The 24,508-nt window shown below is 51.0% G+C and overlaps 1 protein-coding gene across 2 annotated transcripts in view; it reads right to left on the minus strand.

The window, feature by feature from the left end:
• The window catches only part of CHRDL2 (chordin like 2), a 32,803-nt gene that overhangs the window by 5,641 nt on the left and 2,654 nt on the right, over positions 1-24,508 (minus strand). For both annotated transcript variants that reach the window (XM_074372619.1, XM_010973136.2), the window contains exons 2-8: positions 15,425-15,537; positions 11,592-11,685; positions 9,629-9,771; positions 7,321-7,414; positions 5,525-5,580; positions 3,578-3,746; positions 2,436-2,630 (exon numbers count right to left, since the gene is read on the minus strand). In XM_074372619.1, the coding sequence (XP_074228720.1) occupies positions 2,436-2,630; positions 3,578-3,746; positions 5,525-5,580; positions 7,321-7,414; positions 9,629-9,771; positions 11,592-11,685; positions 15,425-15,537 (864 nt within the window). The remainder of the gene's footprint in view (positions 1-2,435; positions 2,631-3,577; positions 3,747-5,524; positions 5,581-7,320; positions 7,415-9,628; positions 9,772-11,591; positions 11,686-15,424; positions 15,538-24,508) is intronic.

The raw sequence follows: 24,508 nt of genomic DNA on the forward strand, positions 1-24,508 counted from the left end.
CCTGGGAAGAGAAGGGGATCTCTGGGGAAGAGAGAGGGGGACTCACCCCCATTCACCTCCCATTGATTGGCATGTCAGAAAACTTCTCACCCTTCAGGGCCCAGCTCACTTTCCACCTCCTCCAGGCAGTCCACTGGAGCAGCTCAGCCCACCCTGTTTCCTCCCACCCATAGCTTGTAAAACTCTTCTTGCTTGTGGCTCTCACTCATGCCCTTAATCCCACACGGCCTTGCGTGGCCTTTTAATTATTTCACTTGGGTATATTTTCTCTCTAAAAAACCCCACAGGGTGAAGGGCAGGAATCGTATTCTCCAAGCCTTTTGAGTCACTCACACCATCAAGCACAAGGAATACACACAGAAGGAAAGGTTTGGGAGGAGTTGAGGTGACGATGGCAGTAATGATGATGATGGGTGTGAGAGTGGGCGAGATGGTGATCATGATGATGGCGGCTGTAGTGGTGGTGGTGGGTGGTGGGGGTGGAGATGGCAGTGGTGATGATGGTGGGGATGGTGGTAATGTTTTTGGTACCAAATTAGATCCAGTCCTAAAGCCTCAGCGTTTTAATGTTCTGAGGACATTCCTCAGAACTTCCCATGAATCAAAATTCCCTGACTATCTTGAAGGGCTAAGTCCCTACACATACCCCCACCTTCGAGACTCTTACTAGGTGTGAAGCCCTTCAAGACATCCAGCTAAGAGCTATCATGCTACTGTCTCAACATCTTTAAGGGGAAATGGACTGTTGTCTGGTGGTGGAGCCCAAGAGCTCCAGGTGTGTTTGTGAAGGAGCCCATGAGTGAAGTCAAGAATTCAAGCCACTCTCACAGAGACGTCAGGTTGAACCCCTGTCCTTCATCCCATCATGCTCCCTTCTTAACCCCATCTCTGTTTTACATTACTCTAGAAATAATTGTTAGCCTTTATGTCTGGGTTTTGATTTGCAATTTATAAAGTATTTTTGTCAACTCTGTGTCTGAGGCTCAGAAAGGTAAAGTAATCTATCTTAGCCTATAACAGTAAGTTAGGTAAGTCATTTGGGAAGCCAGCTAATGCAAACTCACATCTCCTGACGTGCAGTCCTAGGGTAGGTGGAGATAGGATAATCATAGCCACTCAGCTATCTCATTTGTGAAATAACTGAGATGTAAGAATTAAATGAATTCTGTGAAATCATAGTACAAGACTGGGTACACAGTAGGTTCTCGATACATGTTCCTTCCTCTTTTTCTTCCCTGTTCCTCTCCTTTTGGTTTTGCTAATCCAGCCCTGTAACCAGCTGTGGTCAGGGCACAGCCTCAACTTGCACCTTCTCCTCCATCTGCCTTCCTCCCAGGCTTGAAGGAAGGAGCCAGCCCCTCACAACAGCTACTGTTGACAGTCACAGGCTGCTCTTCTCAGTGAGATACTCTGACGTTCTCTCCTACCGCTTACTAATCCCAGGGTCATGTGACATTGTTGAAAGAACTCAGCTGGCAAGTCTGGAAACCTGACTTCTAGAAGCTTAGCCCACCCTGTTTCCCCCCACCTATAGCTTTTAAAAGCTTGTTTACGCCTCCCACTCACGCCCTTAATCTCACACTGCCCTGTGTTGCCTTAGAACTGTTCCACTTGGGTATGTTTTCTTTCTGAAATACACCCATGAGGCAAAGGACAGGAATCAGGTCCTCCAAGTCTTTTGAGTCACTCACACCAGCAAGCACAGGCTCTTAACACACAGAGAAGGGAGTATTTGGGAGGGGTTGAGGTGATGATGATGGTAATGACAATGACGGGTGTGAGAGTGGGGGAGGTTCTGGAAGCCCGAGTTCTAGCTCCAGCTCCAATACTGCTTTGCTGTGTGACTTAGGAAAGTCCCTTCCCTTCTCTGGGCCTCAGTTATCCTGTATATTGATGAGTACGGAAGGAAGACAACAGTGGTCAAGAGCATTGTCTTTGGAGTAAGACAGACCAGGGTTCAAGTCCCAGCTCTGTCACTTACAGCTGCAGGACCTGGGCCAAGGTGTTTACCTTCTTGTTCTGTAAAAGGGAGATAAAGATGCCTGCCCTGCCCACTGTGGTGAGGATTGCATGACTTCATGCATGCAAAATACCTACCTGGCACATGGTAAATGCTTGATAAACATTGGCCATTCCTCTTAAAGTCCTAATAGCCTAAGATTTCATGACTTCACAGAATCCAGGACATTATTTGATTCTATGTATATGTCTGAGCGCCTCGGAATCTGTAACATTAGATGGTTCCATAAGTCTAACATTTTACAAGTTGGGCATTTTCCATTGCTCTGCTTCTAACAATCTGTGCCTCTAAAACCCTGCATCCTGTGGCTCTGAGTCCATGCCCCATCCATGTTGGAGATGTTACAAGTGTCTGTGCCCCGGGGAGAGACCCAGGGCTCACACTGGCCCTCCCTGCCCCCAGCCTCTCTTTGTACCTGGGCAAATCTTGCAGCACTTCCCAGCTACTTTCTCAGGGTGACGGCAGGGGTACTCAGTGGGGCAGATCACCCGCTGGCAGTCCTGGCGGCCGTCCTGACAGGTACACAGGATGCAGGGCAGGGGTCCGAAGGAGCGGAAGGCTGGGTGCCACACCTCCCCATGGGAGTACGTCTTCCCGCCATGCACACAGGCTGGGCCAAGGAGGGCAGGAAGGCAGGAGGGTCAGTGCCTCAGACTCAGGACCAGGGTCCAATAATGGGTAGGGGTAGGGCCTTGGGGTGCCCCTGCTCCGCCAGTCTGGCCCAGCCACACAGCCTGCAAAGTGGAGGCCAGGGAATAAACTAGCCCCCTGTCCCTGACACCACCCCCCACACACCCTATCTCAGCACTCAGGACTGAGACGGGCCCAGTAAGTTCTTTCTAAAGATGGAGAGTCCTCCCCTGTGCTTCATGGGTGGAGCGCAGAGAGGGATAACCTGACAGTAGGAGACCTGAGATCAAGTGCTGTCACTACCTGGCCAGGTGAGCTTTGGCAGGTCCCTTCCCCTTTCTCAGCGTCAGGGTACCAAAGAGGGCCTGAACAGATGCCTCTGCATCTCCTCCCGCTTCACCAGTCAGGGTGTCCTGCTCTGAGGCCCCTTTCCTCCCCCTCTGCTGCCTCAGTTGTCGACTTGGTCTCCTTCCCCACCCCATCCTGATGGTCCTCCTGCAGGCCAGCTCTGCTCCCTCCTTCCTTCATCAAAAACTTTCCCCCCACCACTTCCTTATATTATAATAATTGGATGTATTTATCTGTCTCCCCTCCTGGTCTTTGAGCCCCTTGAGGACAGGGACCATTTTCATCTCTCTGTTCTGTGCCCCTCAATTCCCAGCAAAGACATGGCAGGTGCTCAGAAAAATACTGTTGTGTGACCTGTAGTCCTGGTTCCATGACTAGTTCTGTCTCTAGCTCAATACTCTGAACCTCAGTGTCCTCATCTGTCAAAAAGGGGTTTAGACCTGACATTCTATGAGTCTGCAAGCTTATGGCCAAGTTGAGATGAGGGAACCACTGGGTGGGGAAACAGGGATGGGAGGAGGGAGCAGTCAGGGCCCCCCCTTTCCCACCTCAGGGGTGAGCAGAGGCTCCAGTCCCCACCTTTCTTGTGTTTCTCCTTCAGGACAATCTTGACTGTTGTGCTGCCAGCCTCCTTTGGTCGGAAGTGGCGAGGGATGAAGCCCAGAGGGGAGCTGGGGCCAGTGGGGGTTGGGGTGCCCAGGCCTCTCCTTCTCCCGTCGTCCCCTGAACACAGATCCTGGGAATGCCTCTGCAAAGGGCAGGAAGGATGACGACCATTGATGGGCCATTGCCAGGGGAGGAGCAGCAAGACAGAGGCTGCAGGGAGAGGCCCGAGGATGCCTCTCATGACTGAGCACAACTGCCCAGGGAAGAGATGGCACCAGCTCTGGATAGAAAGATCTGGATGGGGCTGAAGACATTCCCAGACAATAGATCTTTGAAAACGCTCAGAGGATAGTGGTTTGGAAATCTGGCCTCCACCAAGCCCTCCTCAGGCAGGCAGAATCAGAGCCTTGGAGCTAAGCTGGGCAGAGGGTGCTGAAGTGATCGGGGACCTGGAGAACTTAATATTTAAGAAATAGAAGATGAGAATGTAGTGAAGATGAGAGTCAGGAAATTCTTCTTTGTCTGAGAAGATTTAGGTGATGGGGAAGGGGATGCCTTCTGAAGATCCTATCGGGCCCCAGAATCCCACAGGGCCAGACTAAGAGCAGGTCCTGTCCAGAGATGATGGGTCTTGGGGACCCCCTTTCCTGAGCCCCTGGAATCCAAAATCCCACAGCCCCACCCCTCTAGATCAGGTCTTGGGAGGGCTGATAGAGCAAAGGGTGTGTGTGAAGGCAGCACAAGTGGGCAGGAGCTTCCCAGCCCAGAGATTAGGAGTTGGGAGCTCCAGGCCGTGGGAGAGGAGAAAGTGGGCTGGGAGCAAGGGGCAGAGCTTATCAACTGCTCTCTGACACAGAGTCACTCACATGCCTTCTTCTGCAGCCCTCTCCTGCCTGTACAGTCTCTGAGTCAGTCCTTCGATGGCTGGACTGAGCTCACAAGAGCTCCCAGAGTGGATGCTGTGTCCCAGACCCCCGCACAGAGCCAGGCCCATAGGAGGCTCCCAGGAAATGCTTGTCAAGTGGAACAGAGGCAAATGAGAATTGAAGAGCCCAGCCCCCAAATGGTGACTTGCCCACATCATCCAGCAAGTCGTAAGTAGCTAAGCCTGAACTAAACCTGGTGGGTTTCACTTAGTTTCCTCCTATGGAGAGGACAGGGAGGAAGGGGGATGGCAGGTCAGGTCCCATGGCCCAAGACCCAGCCTGGGAAGGGAGGATGAGCTGGTGGAGGAGAAGGGAGAGCTCATTGGTTCAGACCCCTGGGGAGCCCCTGGGAAGGGGATCCTGACCTCCAGTTCCCCACGGTCCAGGTGACCCAGGTTGAAAGAGCAGGTGGCGCTGTTCACATTGTAGACACAGCACAGATGTTGGACAGGTTCGTGTGTTAGCGTATGAGCCCCTTCTTCCACCTCTTTCCTTTCCAAACAGGGAGAGCTGGGTAGTTTCGCCTCCCCTAACTCTAGACCAAGATCGAGAGGGGCCAAGATGGAGCCAGCAACCGAGAGGTGGCCCCAAAGACTGGTACCTCAGAAGCTGGATGGGGAAGGTTGGCTCAAGTCAGGCAACTCCCTTGGGGAATATACTGCCCAGAGGCAGCCTGAATAAGGACAGACACAGACTCTGCATGGAATGGTGTCAGAGTTTCCCAGGAGAGAGATCGGGAAGTAGGGGCCTGCCCCTGCCCTGGGTGGTATTTTTTCCCAGACCCCTCCTGGCCTACCAGCCACAGTGGGAGCTGTGATAGACGTTTAAGGAGAAGGTCTGGAACGTGGTGGGCGCTAATGGAGCCGACCCAAGGGACAAATGAGAAATGAAGACAATAACTGGTATTACCTGCTCTGGAGTCATGGGATTTAGGCCCTGGACACCAGCCCCCTTGCCACCTCTCCCCACCTTGTCTATAAAGCTGTGCACTCACCACCCCACGATGTGATTGCGTGGCATCCTCTTCAGCTGATTTCTCACTGGACCCATCTGGAAACCCAAAGGGAAGTCAGGTCAGCCGTTTCCTCCTCAGCCTTGCTGGCAGAGCCATGGAGGTCTCTACCTCTAGGCTCTGCCCCTTCCAGGCCTGGTGCAACTTCTGCAGCCACCAAGCCCTGGTAGGTCCCTTTGCCCCAGTGGGGACTCATTCCCACTTCTCATTACAGCCTCTCCTCACCCTTGGGTTGATGAAGTCCCTACAACTGGGTCGCTGCCTCAGTTTTCCCACATTGGCCTTCTGGTCACCATTAAGACTGAACCGCTTGGCTGGGCCAAAGCAGCTTGTTCAGTGGCCATCATGGATGGCCCAAGGGTCCCGAATGCCACCCCCATGGCCTGCTGAGCTGCAGTCCCCTGGGCAGCCTCTGCCAGCCACACCTGAAGTCACCAGACTTGGTCTATACTATATACTTATGGTGGTTACCCTTTTTGGTCCCTCTGATCATACAGCTGCAACAGCCTAGGACTCCTCCTTCACCTACTCCCTGGGGTTCCAGTACCCAAAACCCTTTGGAGTCCTGTGGCTTCCTAAATCTCTGAATGGTAGTCCCTCCCTATCACCCCTACTTCACATACAATTTGGATTCAAAGACCCAGGATGCTGGAATCAGACTGTTCTTTAGAAGTCACCGAGGCCAAACTCTCAGTGCACACACAGCACAGCTGAGGCCCAGAGAGAAGAAAGAATCTGTAGGAACTAGCTTGAAAAACCAGGACTAAATGAGTCACTTGTGTCCAGTCACTTGGCCCCTGGTGCAGTGCCCTTCCAACAATGCCAGCATTGGGGAAGCGGTCTACAGTGGAGAACACCCCTCCCTGAGTCCTGCCTCCTCCAGGAAGTTTTCCTGGACTACCCCAGCCCACAGGGAACAGTCCTACCACCTGTGCACTTCATTCTGCCCAAGCTGCTTGCCCTGCATTAGCTGATGTGTTTGTTGCCTTTCTCTGTTCTGTCCAGAGATTCTACCTGGATTCTGCTTGACACAGGTGCTCTTAGCCCAGGCCTGTGCCCAGCTCTGCCATGAGGAGGACAGGAGGACAGGTGATCCCTGCCTGTACAGACCCCTCTCCTGTGCCTCTTCTGATCCTCTCCACCTCATCTGATTGCAGGGATGTTGTCGCCTCGTGGCAGGCATTAAGCAGCAGTCCCTCCATTGCCGGACTTCCCTCAGACTCAGCCTGCCAGCCTATGCCCTCTTGTCAGGCCTCCTCCATGTCTCCACCCCCACTTCTTACCCCACCCCACTCCTGCCTCCCGCTCCCAAGGGCAGCCCAGCATGGACAGGGAGCTTGAGGGAATTACCCTTGGTGGGGTGAACCTTTGGCCAATGGGAGTTGGTGGCTGGTGGACAAACTCTTCCCTTTCCTCTGTCACCTTCAGACATTTCTGAGATGTGGAAGACGACTTAGAGCAATAGGTCACACTTGATATCAGTATCAGGCCAAGGCCAGCTCCCCCACATACCTGCATTGTTTTTCCCTCCTCCCTGCTTCACTCTCCCTTCCCCTCCTTCCTGCTCCCTGGGATTACAATTAAAAAATTATGCACATCAGCCTCTGGCACAGGCTCAGCTTTCTGGGGGGTGCAGCTAAGCTGCCACCCTGGGGAAGGAATGGTCTGCTGCATGCAGGTGAACCCTGAGTCCTCCCCCTGCACCCCCCACCCAATAGCCCATGACTATGTCCCTGGGGTGGGGGTGTGGGCACTGCCACCTCTAGTGAAAGACTCACCTTTGCAGGCCTGACAGCAGGAGGCGGGCAGAGGGAGGGGTGCAGGGCAGCCAGGTTCCGGGCAGGTCATGAGGCCGCAGTAGATCTGGCCCTCCTGACAGTCAGAGCAAACAGGAGCTGGGAGATGAGCTCTGATGAGGACCTGCACCTTGGGGCTGGGAGAGCCCCTGCCCTGGGGCCAATGGCCTTGAGGTCTCCTCTGAGGTAGGGAGGGAGGGAGCAGCAGAGCATCCTTGGCCAGGCCCAGCCAGCTCAGAGTGGGGGTCCCTGTACCCTCCCCACTCCCACTCCAGGCCTTGAGGTAACAGTCATCCTTCAGCTTCTAAAGCGTTTCCATACCGAGTCTCTCCCTAGGCTCTTACCACAAGTCAGTGAGGTGGGATTCTGCCATCCTATAGATGAGGGAGGGACTGGGGAGGGGCCTGGACCCTCTGAAGTCAGAGACACAGCCCAGAAGAACAGACTAGAACCCTGCCTTCAGGCTTTTCATACTGCAATCAATGTCCCTGTCCCCTGGCCTAGAACAGGGAGCCCAGCATAAAGGAGGGGGATGGGTGGGTGACACCTTGGGCTCATCTTGCTCTTACTAAAAACCCTAGGTTCCCAACTTCAGGACCCAGCTTGGAAAGGCAAGACTACAGGGGAAAGGGCCTTCTTGGAGTTGGGAGGCCAGATGACCTTTGACCTCACTTCTCTTCTCCAGGCCTCAGTTTACTCCTCTGTGAAACAGGGGCACTCCCATCTGGGTTGTAAAATCAAATGCGGGAATGGTTATGAAAACCCTTTTTAAACTGCAAGGCACAATGTGTACCGGGGAGGAAGTGATACTGTCTTAAGTCTTCTCCCTTCTCCTTTTCCAGGGAATCTCAGAAGTAAGGATTCTGATCCTTCAGATGAGGCCAGAAGTCAAACCAGTCCCAGGTAAACAGGTATGAGAAAAAAGGGGAGACCCAAGTATCAGGGAGACGGGACAAGGAATCATAAGAATGCTCTCACCACTCCACCACTGTCAGTTCTGTCTCTTCCCACAGCCTCCTCGTTATCCAGTCCCTCCTCCCTTCATAGGAGGTGACACAATGCAGGTAAAGAAATGTGGGTTTTGGAATCACATGGCCCTGGGTCTGAATTCTGGCTCTGCTGCCTAACTAGCTGTGTGACCTTAGGCAAATTGCTTAATTGTGCTGAGCCTCTGTTTTCTTATCTAAACTGTATGAATAGTGATATCCTTCTCTCGGGGCCATTGGGATGCTGTATATAAATGTAAGACATTTCCTAGTAGGTACAGGGTACTATTTCACTGCAAGAGGCCCAGGCCCTGCAAAAATAACTATTCTCCAGGTTGATTTCTAAATGGTCATTGTTATTGTAAGTTGTTGGCTTTGCAGCACAGATACCTTAAAATTCAGGTTCTCAGAGTGATGGGATCCTCTCACTGAGAAGATGGGAGGCAGGCCGAGAGAGGTGACTCTTTCAAGGTCACACAGGGGACCATGGCAGAGCTGGACCTACAACATGGGTGTCTGATACCTAGTCTAAGCCTCTTACCCTCATCGCTGCTGAGTCAGATTATTATTTTAAACAGAGAGGACCTTGGAGATCACTTGGTCAGACTCCCTTACTCACTCAGAGGAACTGAGGCCCAGAGAAGTTTGATGGTCAGGTATTAGAGAAATTAGGAGGGCAGGAGTTTCTTCCACCAATGCACAGATTTGCTAAGCCCATGGGTGAGGATGACAAGCCAAAGGCCATGCCTAGAACACCCGCAAGGAGGAGGGGGAGAATTTCCAGATCAGGCCCTGTTTGGCTTCAGTCTGTGTCCCCTGATAACACTACTGAGTCAGCCCTGTGTGTCCCTCAGCACAACTCTGACCACAGCAGGGGAGTTTAAGCAGCTTCAGATTAAATTCCACTCGCTACAAACCATCTGGTCCTGTCTCTTTGCCTGAGGATTGATAATTGACCATTCACTCATTCATTCATTCAACAATCATCGTAGACATCTGTGTGCCAGGCTCTGAGCTGGGAGCAGTGGAGGATACAGAAATGAACTGAGTATGTCCCCTCCACTCAAGGAGTCTACTGGGGGCCACAGTAATGGCAAATATCACTGCCAGGTGACAAGGCAGCTCAGGAGGCTGCAGAAGCCCAGAGAAAGGCAGGATGTATCAAACCCCAGATGTTCCCTTCTCCCTAAGCCCATTCACTCTCATTCTCCTTTGACCAAGGTAACAGTTCCCCATAGTCCACACCACGGTGCTCTGCAGGCCCAGACAAAAGGCCTGTGCAAAAGGGAAGTAGAAGGTCTTACGGTGCAGCTGCAGAGGACACACTGGTTGGGCAGGCGGGAAGGGAGCAGCTCATGGGCGCTGAAGATCTCTCCATGTTGGTACATGGTCCCGTTGTGCTGGCAGGACCTTGGGGGAGCCCGGAGCCCAGAGGGGGTGTGAGGTTCTGCAAGTGGGGAAAGGTGGGAGGAGGAAGAAAATGAGGGGTCATGTGGATCTAAGAGCTTTGCCAGAATTAACTGGGCCACTTTACTGAACTTTTTGTATATTATCCCATGTTGTCCTTTAAACTGAGCTCTGGCCTCAGCCTTCCCAGCCAGCCCTCATATCAGTGAATCAAGAGGTCCTCCAACACCTACGTCTGACCACGTCCCTCCCTCCCATGGCCCTTTAGCCTGTCGGTTTCAGAGCTGGCCCTGTTTGGAGTGAGAAGTTAAGGTCAGAAGCCTCAGCTCCACCGAGCCCTATGAGTAATGAATGGGGACCTGCATTAGTTCATCCAACATTCAGTGAGCATCCATGGAGCACCTCCTAGTGCCAGGCACTGCTCTAGGTGCTGGGGATACAGCACTGAACAAAAGTAGAGTTAGCTGGTGTGATCTGGACTGTCCTTGGTATAAGTCCTGTCATTCCCTGGCCACCAGAGCCCCCTCCCCATCCCCTGCCAATTAGCCAGTTTGGGTAGGTAGGTAAGCCTTGGGTCCAAGGGGGAACCATTCATTCTTTCAGGACACCTTTACTAAGCACCTTCTCTGCACCAGGCACCGTGCTACATGTTGGGAGTGGAGTGTGAATAAGGCTTAGCCCTTCCCATCAAGAAACTGACAGTCTAACTGGGTAGAGAGACAGGCCACAAGCGGTGACACCAGTACAGTAGTAGGGCAAATAGAAGAACAGAAGTTAGGAGGAGCCCCTAACTCAGCCATGGAGGGTGGTCAGGGAAGGCTTCCTGAAGGGCTGATGGCTGAGCTGTCTTGAGGAACACGCAGAGGGGCAGGTCCCAGAAAGAGAGAGGAAGTAAGGAACATGTGAGGAAGAAGGGGCCTGAGCCAAGGCACAGTCAGCAAGGAGTGGTCAGGACTCCTGGAGTCAGCCTCAGCTGGGGAGGAGGCAGGATGCCCGTCACTGGGCAGGATGAAGCACAGAGCCTCTGTTTCCCTGGGGAACCCAGAGCCAGAATCTCTAGGACCCAAGCTGGAGCCATGGTGAGATTCCTACTGGGGTCCCACTTGGAAAATGAGCGCCTCTGCATACATACTCCACACGGGTCTCCAGAGCCATGGTTCCAGAGTCTGGAGCTTCCCTCCCTTCATCACCTTCTTGGTGCCCAAACATGGATTCTCCTCTCAACTGCTCCCTGCCTTCTAGGTTGGCTTTCCCACTGGCCACCTCTCATTTGCCAATTGCTTATGCCAGGTTCTTCTCAGACCACCTCACCTCTCCTTTCCCTTACCTCTGCTTGCTAGAATCCCAGTCTCAGAGGCTCTTAGTAGAATCTCAAAATCATGGACATTTAGCATCAGGACACACAGCTCCCTGAACCGCAGGACTGGGAGGAATCTAAGAGTATCTGTACTCCCACTCCTTCGGTCATTCCCAATCCCAGGACAGTAATCCTAGGGTCACCCTGCAGAGCCTCCCTGCTGACTCACCTCCACTTACACAGGGCATGTCCATTCCCTTGGGAGATTGGAGCCCATGTGGGCTGTCAGCAGGCCAAGCGCACCCGTTTTCTTCAGCTATTTCCCACATTCCCTCCTAGCAAGCACAGCTACTTAAGAATGAGAAGTTTTTTGCTGCCCCTGCCTTCCTTGGGGATCCATGGAGGATGTCTTCCCCTGAGCACCTGGGTGTCACAATAGCTCTGATCTAGAAACTGTGCTCTTGTTCCAGGGGTCTCCTTCAGCTGGAGGCTGTGTCAGGAGTGGGATAAGGGTCAGTGAGCAGGTGGGAGGCTGGCACAAGGGGAGGAGTGAGGCTACTTACCCACACACCGGGGACAGCACTGCTGCGGCTCGGTCACGGGCTCAGGGCAGTGGACAGGCGGGCAGTGGAGGCGGTAACAACTCACATGGGCACTCTGAAGGGGACACAGGGGTCAGTCCTACTTCCAAAGAGCTGTTGCCTTCCACTGTCCCCTCCCGAAACCACCCTCCACCCTAACTGTGGGGCACTGTCCTCGTTTTAAGCCTGCAATGGGATAAAAGTGATTAACTCCATGTGTCCAGTCTCTCCCCTTCCCCTGCTCAGTTGTGTGGCTCTCCAATCGTGTCCCTCCCCTACCATGGAGGGGGGCACTGTGTGCCTGGATTTGCACTGGATTTGTCCCTTTGTGGTGTTTGAGAAATACAAGTAAAAGACTTGGGTTATTTCAGCATGATCTTGATTATGCTATTTTAACTCAGGGGTTTTGTTCCTTTACTTCTGGACCTGAGCCTCGTGGCTTAAGAGAGGAGTGTGACACTGGAGGGCAGGGGATAGGGATGGGAACATGGCTAGAAACAGGATGTGGAGAAGACTCAGGGCTTGGTGATCTGCCCCCTAAACCTCTAGGAGATGTGAGTGACCCTGCACAAAGCCTTAGAATTGGCACCAGAGAAGGAGGGGCCCGAAGTTCTTAGGCTTTTTCAAGTACAGCAAATGAAAGAGAAGGGGAAGAGAAACATTCACAGAGAGATGTGCAGAAACAGAGGAGCTGGAAGGAGAGGCCACCACTGGAGGTTTTTCCAGCTCTCCAGGAAGTTTGTCAGCCTGTCCCAGGCATCCCACACCTTCCTCTCCCTTCTGCTATCACGAGCCATTATATCTGTCTCTTCTATTCAACTGTGAATTCCCAAGAACAAGGACCAAACCTCAGTCTATTTGTCTCTGAACTGTCAGCACAGGGTCTTGCTCCAAGCAAGTGCCTGCTGAAGTTTGAATGAACAAACAAGCAAATGAATGAGAGCCAGGAGGGGAGGGAGAGGTGGTCTCCCTCTTAAACAAATGGCGCTGGCTTTGATTAAACTTAGAAGTTGCCAGGTGTGTTTCCAGCTCCCTTGCCCACTTGAGTGCCCCAGCCACACTTCCCTCAGAGACAGCCTCCTGCCCCATGGAGAACCCTGGACCAGGCCTTAGTCCCGCTGGGGTCACTGCTTCCCAAGATGGCCAGGAGTGATCACAAGGACTAATCAGGGCATCCTAGAATCCACAGAATTGACCTGAGACCCAAAAGGGGCCTTCTTGAGGCACACAGGGATCCTTAATAGATGTCCAGAGAGTGAACTGACCCCTTAGATTAGACCCTAGGGTGGAGTGTTGTCAGAAGAGTTAGAATCTCTCTCTGGATTCTGGCCTTGAAGGAACCAAGGGCTGGAGAACAGCGACATGCAGCAGGAAGTAAGGTGAAGACAGGCTAGGGGGCGAAAGGGCAGGGGGCAAGGCGAGAGGCCTTGCAGCCAAAGGGTGCCTCTCAGGAAAGTCATAACTACCATTTATTGGGTTGCTCTAGGCAAGGGCTCTGTGTTATATGAAAATGTATCATCTCACTTCATCTCAACAGTCCTAGAGGTGGGCATTATTATCCACACTTTCAAAAGGAGAAGAGAGCCACTGAGGGGTGAAGTTGCCTAAGATCACACAGCAGGAAAACACTGTCTAGTGTCTGTGTACTTCCCGTGATGCTGAGCTGTGTTTGGTGGATGGGGCAGGGACTCAGTCATTCACTCAATATTTACTGCAGGACAGCTGGGTGCCAGGTCTTCTTCTGAGCACTCGGGCCATAGCAGTGAGTAAGAGACAAGGGTTCTGCTCTCACGGAGCTTACCTCCTAGCAGGGGGAGGCAGACTATAAAAAATAAACAAGTAGGAACAAGATCATGTCAGATGTTACATTTATAATAGGAGTAAAACAGAGTAACGTGATTGTGTTAACAAGATTGGGCTATTTTAGAAACAGCTGTAGAGAAAGCCTCATAAGGAGGTAACATTATGTTGTGAACTGCAAGATGAGAAGGAATCATTCCTGGGAAGATCTCGGGGAAGAACATTCTGGGTAGAAGAACAAGTAGAAATGAGTTTGAAGTGTTGGCCCAGGGAGGAAATGAGGTTGTAGAATAAGGCAGAAATCAGATCGTGTAAAGCCCGCAGCAGGCGATTTGAATTTTACTTTAGGTTCAACGAAAAGCTGTTGGAGGGTTTTAGATGCTGCTGGAATGACATGATTAGTTTCATGCTCAGAAAAGATCCTTCTAGCTGCTCTCTGGTGGACAGATTAGAAAGGGGTACGAGGAGACCCTGTGGGTTGCTCGTGTAGCAGCCCGGGTGAGAGAAGGAGGTGGCTTAGATTAGGGGGAGCGGGGATGATGGGGAGAAGTGGAGGGTTTTGGGGTGTATTTGGAGGATGTCGGCTATAGCTCCTCGAGCTGAGGAAACTGTATGTGTGAACTCTGGGAGGGAGAAATGAATTAGCTTCACTGGATCACAAAACTTGGACTTGGTCAACTGGACCGCATGATATGTCTGGAATTTTCTGTTATGGTTTCCTTCCTGTTTTTGGCTATATTTCATAAAGTTCTCTTTGAAAAGGCTGATTGACCTCAGATGTGCTAAGGAAAACCAAGGGGAGGCAGGGATGGGGGGTTATGCCCCCATTGGCATCAGGTTCTTCCTGGGGCCAACACAGTAGAAGCAGTGGGGAAATCAGAGGAAAGGACATCCCACATCCCAGAGGAGTGAGACCTTAGTGGTCAGAGTCAGGAGAGGGGCTGGCCCCTGCCCCCTCCAGCTCCCAGTGTTTCATTAAAAGCTCTTCTCTGCTCCCACCCTGAGTATTGTTTTAACAAGACAGGCTCTCACAGGTCTTCCTCATTCTTCTCTTGGCTTTGTGCAGGGAGAGGGGCTAAGGGGCTGGCTCCAGCTAGGAGTTAGGTACCCTTCCCCTAAGCACCAGCACCTGGACAGAGAGAGCTATGGACTTCATGCCAATGGGGCTGGACCCGAGGCAGCTGATCCAGGGCCAAGGGGGTTCAAGTCTCCCTTCTTCCCCATCCTCTAACTCCATACTTGTCTTGGGAGTTCTGGACCACATGAGGGTCTCATTTATTCCACCTAGTTGACTGTACCAGGCCCTGTGAAGGGTGCTGGGTTGGGGTGGGCTGGGAGGAGACAGGCAAATAAAAAGATCTGGTCTCTGCCCCAGTTTGTACATCCTTCTGCAAGACCCTGAACTGGGCATGAGTGAGTGCTCAGGAAGACCTGCTTCCAGGGCTCCATCAGGGAGGGGCAGTGACTGATAGATACAGATAAGCATTTTACCTGGCCAACAGTGATCAGGAGAAAGGGACAGAGAGACTTACATGGCCTCCCAGAAGAAAATACTTCCAGGTAAGGGATCAAATAAGGTTCCTTGTGGAGGTGGCATTTGGGCGAAGCCTCAAAGTATAAATATTTGGACCAGTAGCCTTGGGAGAATGCATCCTAAGGCAGGGGGGCAAGAGAGGAGGCTGGAAGAGATAGCACAAGGAAAGGAAGGATTAGGAGGTCAGGTCAGAAAGGCTCTGTCTTCTGCTGCATGAGCACAGGGAGGCTGGCAGCAGCAGGAAAGAAGGCTGGATGAGAGATGGGAGGCCCGGGTATGCCTACGTATTAGGTACTCAGTAGTGAAGTGATGTGGCCCCTGGTCCCTCAGTTGCTGCTGACAGAGCACTATTCTAGGGGACCTGGTTCCAGAGTGCTCCTCACCCCCAGAATCAGGCTGTCCTCCCTCCTTCTGGGGTGCCTTCTCTAGAGGTCTCTCAGACATACTTGTCACAGGTGGCCAGGTGGCCAGAGGAACCTACCTCAGAGCAAGTGCAGCGCAGGCAGTACATCAGGCCCTGTGGCTCCAGGTAGGGGTGCCAGCTCTCGCCAGGGGAATATCTCTTTCCATGGAAAAGGCAGAACATGTCTGGGCCTGGCAAACCAACCAGTGCTTTGTCAGTTCTAGGAGACTCCAGTCCAAAGTCCCTGCCTCATCCCTCCCTCTTTCTGGCTCTAGGAAGGATGTCATCTGGACGACTCAGGCAAAAGAGAATCCATGGGATGTGCTCTCCTAGTCAGGGGGCCAGAGTTTGAAAATCAGCTTGACCACACACTTACTGTGTGACTTTGGATATGTCACTGACCCTCTCTGAACCTTAACACTTCTCTCACAGAGTGATTAGGAGTCAAGCAGTGAAAGTGCTTTACAGATTTAGATTGTGGTATAAATGTTAGTTATTATGATTAGATGTATAATCTGAGGCCCAGAGACGGTAAACTATACCTCTAAGGACACATAGCAAGTCAGTTATCAAGCAGGTATGGCAGCCGAAGTCTCCTGACTCACAGTGCAGTGCTCTTTCTGCCCTCATAATTAAACTTGCTTCCTTTTCCTTTGTCCCATTTTGCTTATTTATTTACTACATTTCTGCACCTTCTTCTCCCTTGCCCTCTGCTGCTCCCCTGCCTCCATACACACACACACACACCTTCTCTGGGCCCTGTGACCTACCTTTTGAATAATGCCACTGACAGCAGCTTTCCTGCTCTCATACTACACTGTGTCCTCATATCTCAGTGAGCTCTGAGGAAAGTGTCTGAATTGGGAAAACAAAGTGTTGCCTAGCGAAAGGTTGTTAGAAAGCTGACTTTTAAATATCCTTAAATATAGTCATTGGTACTGTGACTGCATATCAATGGATTATTTTTGTAATCTGCATATCAGTTTTCAATATGTAGATGAATGCTTCTAAAAATGATTGAAACAGTTTGTTTCATTATGTGGGTTAGCTCTCTCTCCTGCAATCCTGCTTTCCTGAAACCTCCACCTCTCTCTCACCTCCAGTCAATTGCTCAGTCTTTCAAACTCTCTAGAACACTCCTGACCTGTCACCAGTTCACCACTTAGCCCCAGGTCAGGGCTGAGTCAGGCGCTAAGGTCCCCTTGCCCCACCCTTCTACCTGGCCATGTCCCTGCCAACCCTCCTCCACACAGGTACCTGGTGATTTTTACAACCCAGAGGGGATGCCATCATTCCTACAAAAAACTCTCCATTATCTGAAGAATAATCTAAGCCCTTTTAGAGGGAGAAACTGGGAGGCCCAGCACAAGGTAAATGTCCATAAAGATGTTGTTAAACTAAACGAGGTGGAAATTTAGAGAAAGGAACCAACATTTTTTGATAATATTCCCTTTATGTAAATTACTTAATTATCTTATTAACATCAATGTTTTGGGGATTAAATTGGATAATGCTTGGATAGTGCTTACTTAGCCCAATTCCTGACACTTAGTTGAATGCTATTATTATGATAATTATGGTAACAATGACCCTGCAAGATGGACCTCACCATCTGTTCATGATTCAAGAGGATCTGGTCAGTTTTAGAGTCATTGGGACTGTTCCCATGATTGTGAGAAAACTAGATGAGAAAACCAAGGATCACAGAGACTGAGTGACTTGCCTGTGGCCACCCAGCTATTAATTTGAACCTAGGACTCCAGGTTCCCAAGCAGAACTCTTTTCAGCACACCTCACCCACTATGGCTTTTTGCCCAAAATCAGGGCCTAGAGGTTCCTTCTCTCGGCCACACTGACCACCATACCCCATTCCTTATTTTTTTTCTCTTGGTCCCCGGTTGGCCTAGAATCTAGAGGTTGCCTTTCATGCCTCCTCCTACACACTGTCTAGACCTTCACACTTTCTGAATCATTCTTAGACATTTTAACTTGCAGAATCGCAACGCACTTAAAGTGGTACAGTAGCGGGGGCGGTTCACCCACGAGGCAGGAATTCCCTCAGTGTTGGGGTGGGCTGGAGTGCAGCCCCCCGCACACAGCTCAGAGGACAGGAGCTAAGGGCTGTTCCTAACCTTCGAAAGTTTCCTTTGTGAGAAGCTGAGACCAGCCACCCTCTGGCTCCCTGCACTGCTTCTGCCTCTTGGGCCTCCCAGAGCAAAGATTTGAGGCCATGGTCATGATGCCTTCAGAGTCTGTGCTTCAACGGCCACTGGGGACCATAGCTTAGTTCCCTCCCCACCTCCATCCCAACCCCCCAAAGTAGAGGGGGGATCAGACAGCAGATCCCGTTCCCAGCAAGGCCCCGGCTGGCCTGGCCCGGCTGGCCTGGCCCGTATCAAATGAGCTGTGTTTATCTCTCAGCCTCCACTGGCAGAGAGGGCGGGACACAGGCCCAGCTGGGGTGCTTGTCAGAGCCAGCCCAACTCTCCAAGGACTGAATAATGTCTTTCTTCCTCAGTCTCCTCCCCGGACCAGGGAAGGAGGCGATTGCAACACTACCGTGGCCTTAGGTCTCAGCCTCACTGCTGAAGAAACCCTGTCCCAGCTTCCTTGGGGCGGCCCTGTAGCCTGGCCCCTGTGCCAGCTGGCACCACCAACCCCTCCCGGCCTGCTCAGATCATGAAAACAGACAGAATGTCTCATCCCCTGCCCAGGCCAGGAGCCCCTGCCCCCTACCGACCAACCTGGCAGAAGCTGAGAGTGTGGGGGGCCTGGCTAGCTGTCCCTCAACCCCAGGAACCACAATCCCCACCCCACTATACCCCGCAAGTTTCCAAGGTCAGAGTCACAAGGGAGGGTGGCATTGCCTGGAGCTCCCTCTTCTAGGGAGGTGAGTGCCTGAGGCCATGCCAAAACCAGGCAGGAGGAGGAGCTGCCAGGACCGCAGGCTGCCCCATCCCCATAGTCCTGGCACTCGCCCCATCCTTGCACATGGCTGGTGGAAGGAGCTCTGGTTCCTTGTGCCACAAATTCACTGTGTGACGTTGAGGAAGACACTTTCTTTCCTTCTCTGAGCCTCAGTTTCCCATCTGAAAAATAAGGGCCGGGGATGAACTTTGATCTTCAAAGCTTTTCTGCACAGATAGTTTATGAAGCCATGATCTCAAAATTCTAAGACTCCAAGGCTCTAGGTTTCTAAGATTCAAGATTTGAGAATTCCAGGTTTCTAAGAGCCTATACTGCATTATAAAATGAAGCTTCTAGAGTTGTATGATGTTGTAGTTCTAAGAGTTGTTCATTTTAAGCTTCCATGATTCAGGGCATGTTGATGGTGCCATATGCCTAGGTTCTCACGGTCTCCAAGGTGGGCTAGGATGAGGTTCAGGCAGCCAGCGGGGCCAATCCTGAGTGACAGGGAGAAGGAGACAGGGTTTGTCTCTCACACCCCCTCCCTTCCCATCCACTGCCTCTGGTCCTCTGGGTCATTCCCACCCCAGCCCTGGCCCTAGGCCTGCCCTGCTTCCTCTCTCCCCTCGCCCCACCATATCTCACCCCACCCATCGTCTCTCTCTGTCTCTAACTCGGGGGCCAGCTTCACCCTCTCTCGGGACTTTAGGAGTCAATGGCCCCTGGCAGTGATGTCTAACCCAGGAAAAAGACATTAGTGCAGGAAGTTTTTGTTTGAGGAGGACAGTTGGCCCTGTTCCAGGTTTTAGACAGAGAAGAATTAAAGTGGGACAGGTTTCATGCCCCTCAAAACCCCTCACTCAGTGCACATGTGTAAATAGTCCAAAATCCCTGGCTTTGGAATCAGATATGCTGGGGTTCAAATTGGATTTGGCTTTTATCTGCAGCCTGCTTTCAGATAAGCTATTTAAACATTCCAAGCCTCAGTTTCCATATCTGTTAAGTGGGATTAGAAATAATGTCTACCTTTGGGGGGTTATTGCAGAATTAAATCAAATAATATATGTAATATGCCTAATGCCTTCCACATATTAGATGTTCAATTAAGTGTAAGTTAAAAACAAACAGACAAAAAGCAGATCTGGGTGCTGACCCCAAACTTCCCTAACACTCTGTTTCTCATAGTCTTCCTTTTACTCCCAGAATTCTATAGGAAGCCCCCAGGTACCTATTAGGGCACAGATATCATGGTACCTGCCACTAAGGTCAAATCTCCCAGGTTTCAGCCTCACCAACCCTGTTTCCTCTGGTTCCCTGCACTTTTCGAGCCTCATTCACAAGCTAGATTCCCTCAACACCACCTCTGTCTACACAGATCTCGGGCTGGCATACAGAGATGACAGTGATCAGAAAGGTTGAAGGAGAGAATGGGAGGGCAGGGGTGAGAGGCCAGAGGTCAGGCTAGAGAAAGAGGCAGAGGTTCACAAAGGGCCTTGAGTGCCCCAAGGGCAAAGGAAAGCCACAGAAAGGCATTCATCTGTATGCCCCTGGTCAGGTTTGCATTTTAGAATCATCACTGGGGCTGCAGGAATGGAGAATGGATTGGAGGGCAAGACTAGAGGCAGAGAGAGGAGAGGGGAGGCTGCGACAGTCATCTGTTTTGAGATAATGCTGGCCTGGCCCAAGGTGGAAGCAGTGCTGATGGGTAGGAGTACAGATCTGAGGAAATTTTGGTAGGTACAGTGGGTAGGCTTTCAGACAGACTAGATATGGGTGGACAGGGTGAAGGAGCAGTCAAGGATGCGATTCAGGTTTCAGGCCTGCATAACCAGGTGAATGTGGGGCTTTTCGCACAGTAGGCAGTAAATGTTATTATTAGTTTTGATATCTTATTATCATTAGTAATGGTACCATTTGTTCCTGCTATTCATTTATTGAGCATTTTGTATATCAGGTCATACATGTCCATGGGCCTGGTACCTGATTAAATAAGACACCAGTCCTCACCTACAAGGAGCTCATAGTCTAATGGAGAAGACAGATATAATACAAACAGTTTGACAAATGCTGTAATAGTGGAAGCAAAAGGTCCTCAGGGACGGCTTCCTTGAAAAGATGCCTGTGAAGGAGTTAACAAAGTAGAGATGTGCAGAGCAGAAGCTGCATGCAAAGGCACAGGAATGGGGCTGACCGTGGTTCACACAGGCCACAGAAGTTGGCTGGGCCTGCTAGGTGCTAGCCCTTCTTTCCGCAGGAAGCATCCACTTGGATAGACCACAGCTGAAGCTCTTTACCTTGCTTGACACTGACTTAACGTGACTGGATTTAGTTGATGTAATCTGAATTCAGGGCAGCGATATTTACTAGACAGACTCTGGTGTCTGTTACAGTGTTATCAAGTCACCCCAGCCTGTCATGAGCAGGCTCCCACCAGCTTTCCCAGCATAACTCTCTGCAGTAGCCCTCTTTTCAGTCTTACCTCTTCTTGCTAAATTTCTCTCTCTCCCCCACCCCCACCCATGCTCCTTCATGCTTCTGTGCCTTTGCACATGCTGTTTCCTCTGCCTGGAAATGTGATTCCCCATCTCCAATGTTTGACCAACTCCATGTTCTTCCAAAGCCTGTTTAGGTGCCACCCTGTGAAGCTGCCCCAACCTTCTAGGCCATTGGTCAGTCCTTCCTCGAGGCTCCCACAGAAGTGAGTTCAGCCCTCCATCACAACTCTCATCAGGCTGGATTAGAAGTACTTATTGAATGGGTTCTTCTTCCTTACTAAACTGTGAGCTTCTTGAGAGCAAGGACCAGATCTCATTCATTTTTGTATCTCCAGTGGTCTACGAAGAGCCTACGCAGAGTTAGTGCTTGATGAATGAATGTACGGTGAAAGAATGGAGTTAACAGAGAGGGGAGGATCCAGAAGAGGAAGTGATTGATGGTCCTTAATCCTGGAAACCTCCTGCTTTAACAAAAAGAGAACTTCATTCTGCAATAGGAAAATGAAATCCCTCTCAGCACTTTGACCTTGCCACCTAACAGGAATTAGTTTGAGCTCCCTTTTCTAGCTCCTGTCATCTGAACTCCCAAACTACCCACCAAACCAAACACTGTGTACAGAAAGGTCAGGAGCCTGGGCAGGTATGAGGATGAGCGATTCCATGATCTTCACATGTAAGTCAAAATTCCTGAACTGTCTCATCCAAGGTCATCCCACAGTCTGCCTTAAAACTCCCGTGTTATGATAAAGGACTCTTAGGGGGCCAGTCAGGACTGGGAATTCTTCCAATAGGAAGCAGAAAAGACAACCAGAAAAAAGCTTCTGGGCTGCAGGAGAGGCTGGATACCTCTGGAAATGGCCCCAGGTGGAGCTGGGACTGGAACTGTGGCTGGCCTGTCCCCAGCCTGCAGGAACTCAGGAAACCTGAGCGAGCCAGGCTGCGTGGGAATGTGAGAATGTTTACATTTTTTCCCTCATGCCCACACAGCCATACTTTATTCATTTATAGTCCCCTTTTCACACAAACTTGCTCCCCTCTAAGACATAAGCTGTGCTCTGGGCACTGGCACCCGAAGGCAGAGGCCTCCTAAGGGAATCAGAAGCAAACCTCGGCTCTTCAGTGGCGGAGCTGTGCAATCTAGGGAAAAGGCCCTCACTTCTCTGAACCTGAATTCTTATCTGGCACATGACAGATGTTTGGGAGCCTAGAAGGACCTCAAAGGAGAGAGTCATCAAACCAGGAAAAGTTGCTCTGTTGCCTGGCAAGGGTCAGAGGGCAGAGAAGAGACTGTTTACGTTCTATTCTGCCTTGATGTCGATTAGACATACGCACTTAGATTCACAGAATCTTAGAAGTTAGGGACCGAGAGATGATATCCAATCCTCTATTTTACAAAAGTGGACACTGAGTCCCAGAGAGGACTGGAACTTGTCTAAGGTCATTGATTTTTGCCAGCACAAACTCCAATGCCAGTCTTCGGATCTGGGTAGGTGAGGGCTGCTTATAGAAACACCCATCCCCAAAGGGACAGGACCAGAAGAAATGACTTTAGATTGCAAACAAAAGGATTCAGGCGAGACACACACAAAAAATCTTGACTACAAAAATGGGTAACAGAAGAAGAGTATGGAACAGGCTTCTCTGGGGTGGGATCCTGCCCAGAGGCAGGGGAATGCCTGCAGTGATCTTTGCAGTGCAGCTCCCAGGGGCACTGCTTACATGCCAGTCCTTTTCTTTGGGAGTCCAAGGGATTCAAGGTCTCTCTCCCAGAGCCTGGCGCCGTGGCCGGCGGCTGGGGGAACTTGAGAGGCCAGTCCTGGAACAGGTGCAACAGCTGGAGCAACTGCACAGCTGCTGCCCGGCTCCAGCTCAGCAGCCTGCAAGCGAGTGAGTGAGACAGAGACCTCTACTGGTGGGAGAGAGGAAGTGCAGAACCTTCCAGATAGACCTGAAGAGGGGCCTGACTGGAGCCAGATGTCCAGCTTTCCCTCAGGTGCCCCCCTACACCTTCATGTACATCTGGACAGGTGGATGGGTATATGACTAAGCTGAACAGCAGGGAAGGGTCCCCACTGGCATATCTTCCTCTATATCCACTGTCCCAGGCCCTCTAGGCATTTTCTGTTGGTGTCTGAGGGTCTGTCTGTTCACTCCTCCCTGGCAGGGCAGGAGTACCAGGCTGCATACCCACACTCCCCCAACTCCCTTTTCCAAAAGTCAGAGTGGACTCATAATCAAGGCAACAGAATCTTTGGATTTTAGAGTCTTAGAATCACGGGATGTTAAAGCTGAAATGGTTCTCAATGATAATCTATTAGACTCCCAACCATCTCATGCCTTACAGCTGAGAAAACTCAGGGGCAAAGAAGGGCAACTGGCCTGGGTCATGGTTGGAATTGGTGGGAGAGCCAGGGCTAGAACCCTGAACTTCTGATTCCAAGTTTACCCTCTGTACCACATCATATTACAGGAGCTCCCTTCCCACCCCATCTCTGCTTCTGGGGTGTGGGATTTTGTCACCTGGAGAAAAAAAAAAAAACTTTGATTCCCATAGTATACACAACCCTTGGAGATAGAATAGAGGGGCCGATGTTTTTACCTAGTAACTGACTCTCTCCTGCAATCAGGATTGGATGTAGGGAAAGAAGAGAAAGCAGAAGCATGCTGGGCACCTTAAAAGGGGCAAGGGGCAATCAGTAAGGGAAGAGCACAAGGAAGAGGAGCTGACATTGGACAAATCAATCACTGGAGAGGGATCTGAGATTCTAGGCAGATTCTCATTCCACAGAGGCATTGGGGGATGAGTGTCCAAAGCAGTCGACATCATGCTTGCATGCATCGCAGCCTGGGACTGAGATCAGCACTGGTCAGGGACCCGCCCTGGGTAAGGGCTCTAGCCAAGAGTGGAATTGGGTTTGATCTATGGTAGCATTTGAGGATTAGGGCTTGACCTGTGGCTGGAGTTGAGACTCAGTCTGGGCTGAGATCAGGGCTCAATCTGTGGCTGGAAATAGAGCCAAGGATAGAACAACCTTTGTTTGAATAACCTTGTACTTTAACTGAGGAACAGGCTGCCACACATGTTCACAGGCCCTTGGCATTTTGCACGACTGGGCCACCTCAAGAGTCAGACACCAGGAGGGCTTGAGAATTTCCATCTGTTGGCTACATTTCTGAAAGCACCTAAGATGTCACCAGGAGACTCCTTACCTACAACAGGCCTGACATCTTACTAACTAAATTGACTAAACTAAGATGAGGACCTTTATAAGAGATCTTCAAATAGGACCTTGGAAAATGACTATAGGATTGTTTCTAGATTCATAGATTGTTAGCATTATACAAAGTGAGGCTCAGAGAAGGGAAGTGATTTGTCCTAATTCACACAACCAACAAGCGACAAATTAGAGATTAGGATCCAGGCCTCTGTTCTTTTCTTTAATAAATTTGATGTGTGACCTTGGGCAAGTTACTCCCCCTTTCTGGGCTTCAGTTTAACTATAAGGATTGGTACATTGAAGGGTAGAAGCAGATGATTTTCAAAGGTTCTTCCAGCTCTGACACTCCAAGATCTTAACACACCCCTCTGACTACTAGTCCACCTCACCTTAACTCAACAATTCTGCTCTGAGGTTTTTCTTGCATGTCAGGAGCTAGGCTCCAGACAAGGAGAGATGGAATACAGGCAGCACCTTCTGAGAAATATGGGTCCAAAAGCCAGTGGAGGGCAGAGGAGGGGAGATCAGAGTGGGTCAGGTGA

Source organism: Camelus bactrianus, chromosome 10 (assembly GCF_048773025.1).
Source record: "Camelus bactrianus isolate YW-2024 breed Bactrian camel chromosome 10, ASM4877302v1, whole genome shotgun sequence".
NCBI lineage: Eukaryota > Metazoa > Chordata > Mammalia > Artiodactyla > Camelidae > Camelus > Camelus bactrianus.